Here is a 1,148-nt window from a genome sequence, read left to right on the forward strand (position 1 = left end):
AATAGGAATTGAGTTGTATATGTGTGTATGTAAATCTTCCCAAAAAAAAGGAGCCGATTATTCTATCCATAAAAACAGACAGTAAATTCTTTACAAGAACTATTCATACACTCAATTGAAGAACAAAATAAGTGGAAGTGGACATAAAATACCGAGTGGCGGAGAATATGTCATCAAATTTCTTCTTCAGTGTTGATGGATCCTGTAGTGGCCAATTGGAGTCATCCTGGTGGACAAATATGACATTATCAAGGACAGCTTTGGAGACACCCATCAGAGCCGGAATCTCCCTATCCATGTCAGCGCATCTATAACTGAGGCATACCTTCTGAAAATTACCCCATAAATCACAAAAAAACAACAATCTTCATGAGAAAAAGTAAAGTTCCTTTGATCTTATACAAGTTCTAAAGTGGAAAAAAAGAGTCGCGGCAGAACCTCTGCAGTGAGAGGGTTGATAGTCTGGAGTACACTCTCTAGAGCTTTGAACTCCATCTTGGAAGCTTTCTGTGTAAGCTGGAAGGAGCGTATGCACACCACATCCTTGCCAGCAGCAGTCTTGAACCGGAGCTTGATCTGCCCCTTAGTCTCCGTCTCCCCCAAAACCTATCAAACAGGGCATTTCGTGAATAATAAACAAGCACAGCCCACCAACTCCAAAACATCACATAAGCGTTTTAAGCGTGAGAGGCTAGACCTTGGGGTCATGGATGAAGCTGTGGCCGGAGCGCGAGTTGGGAGGCAGCTCCCCGGTGCACGCGAGCTTAAGGCATTCGATAATAGTCTTCGATCAAAGACAGAGAAAAATGTGAGATAAGAACTCTGAAAAAGGACACGAGATCAATAGAGAAGAAGATTTTGTGTGTGTACGGTTTTGCCGGCGCCATTGGGGCCAACGATGAGGGTGAGGGGCCTGAAGAAGGCGATGACATGCTTGTTCTCCGGATCGAAGCTCCGTATGCCTTTGATCAGCATCTTGTCCACGGTGCTCATCTTTGCTCGATGATTCGGCCTGGGCTCGATCGCCTGAAGAGGAGAGAGAGGATGTTCGTAGGGTTTTGGTGAGGGTTTTGGACCTTCTCGATATGCTTCTTGGAGAAGAAGAGAGAGAGGCGAGGAGTGGGAAATTGTAAGACCCGGCCAGCACG

General features: G+C 45.6%; 1 protein-coding gene across 1 annotated transcript; it reads right to left on the reverse strand.

The window, feature by feature from the left end:
- Positions 1 to 152: 152 nt before the first annotated feature.
- On the reverse strand, positions 153 to 1,134 carry LOC110034893 (DNA repair protein RAD50-like; the record flags this gene model as incomplete). The annotated part of the gene is made up of 4 exons (XM_020739131.1): positions 871 to 1,134; positions 698 to 784; positions 439 to 606; positions 153 to 328 (listed from the first exon to the last, which is right to left on the reverse strand). Coding segments are annotated over exons 1-4 (554 nt in total), but the record flags the coding sequence as incomplete, so codon positions are not given.
- Between the last annotated feature and the right edge of the window lie 14 nt (positions 1,135 to 1,148).

Source organism: Phalaenopsis equestris, unplaced genomic scaffold (genome assembly GCF_001263595.1).
Source record: "Phalaenopsis equestris unplaced genomic scaffold, ASM126359v1 Scaffold194394, whole genome shotgun sequence".
Taxonomy (NCBI): Eukaryota; Viridiplantae; Streptophyta; class Magnoliopsida; order Asparagales; family Orchidaceae; genus Phalaenopsis; species Phalaenopsis equestris.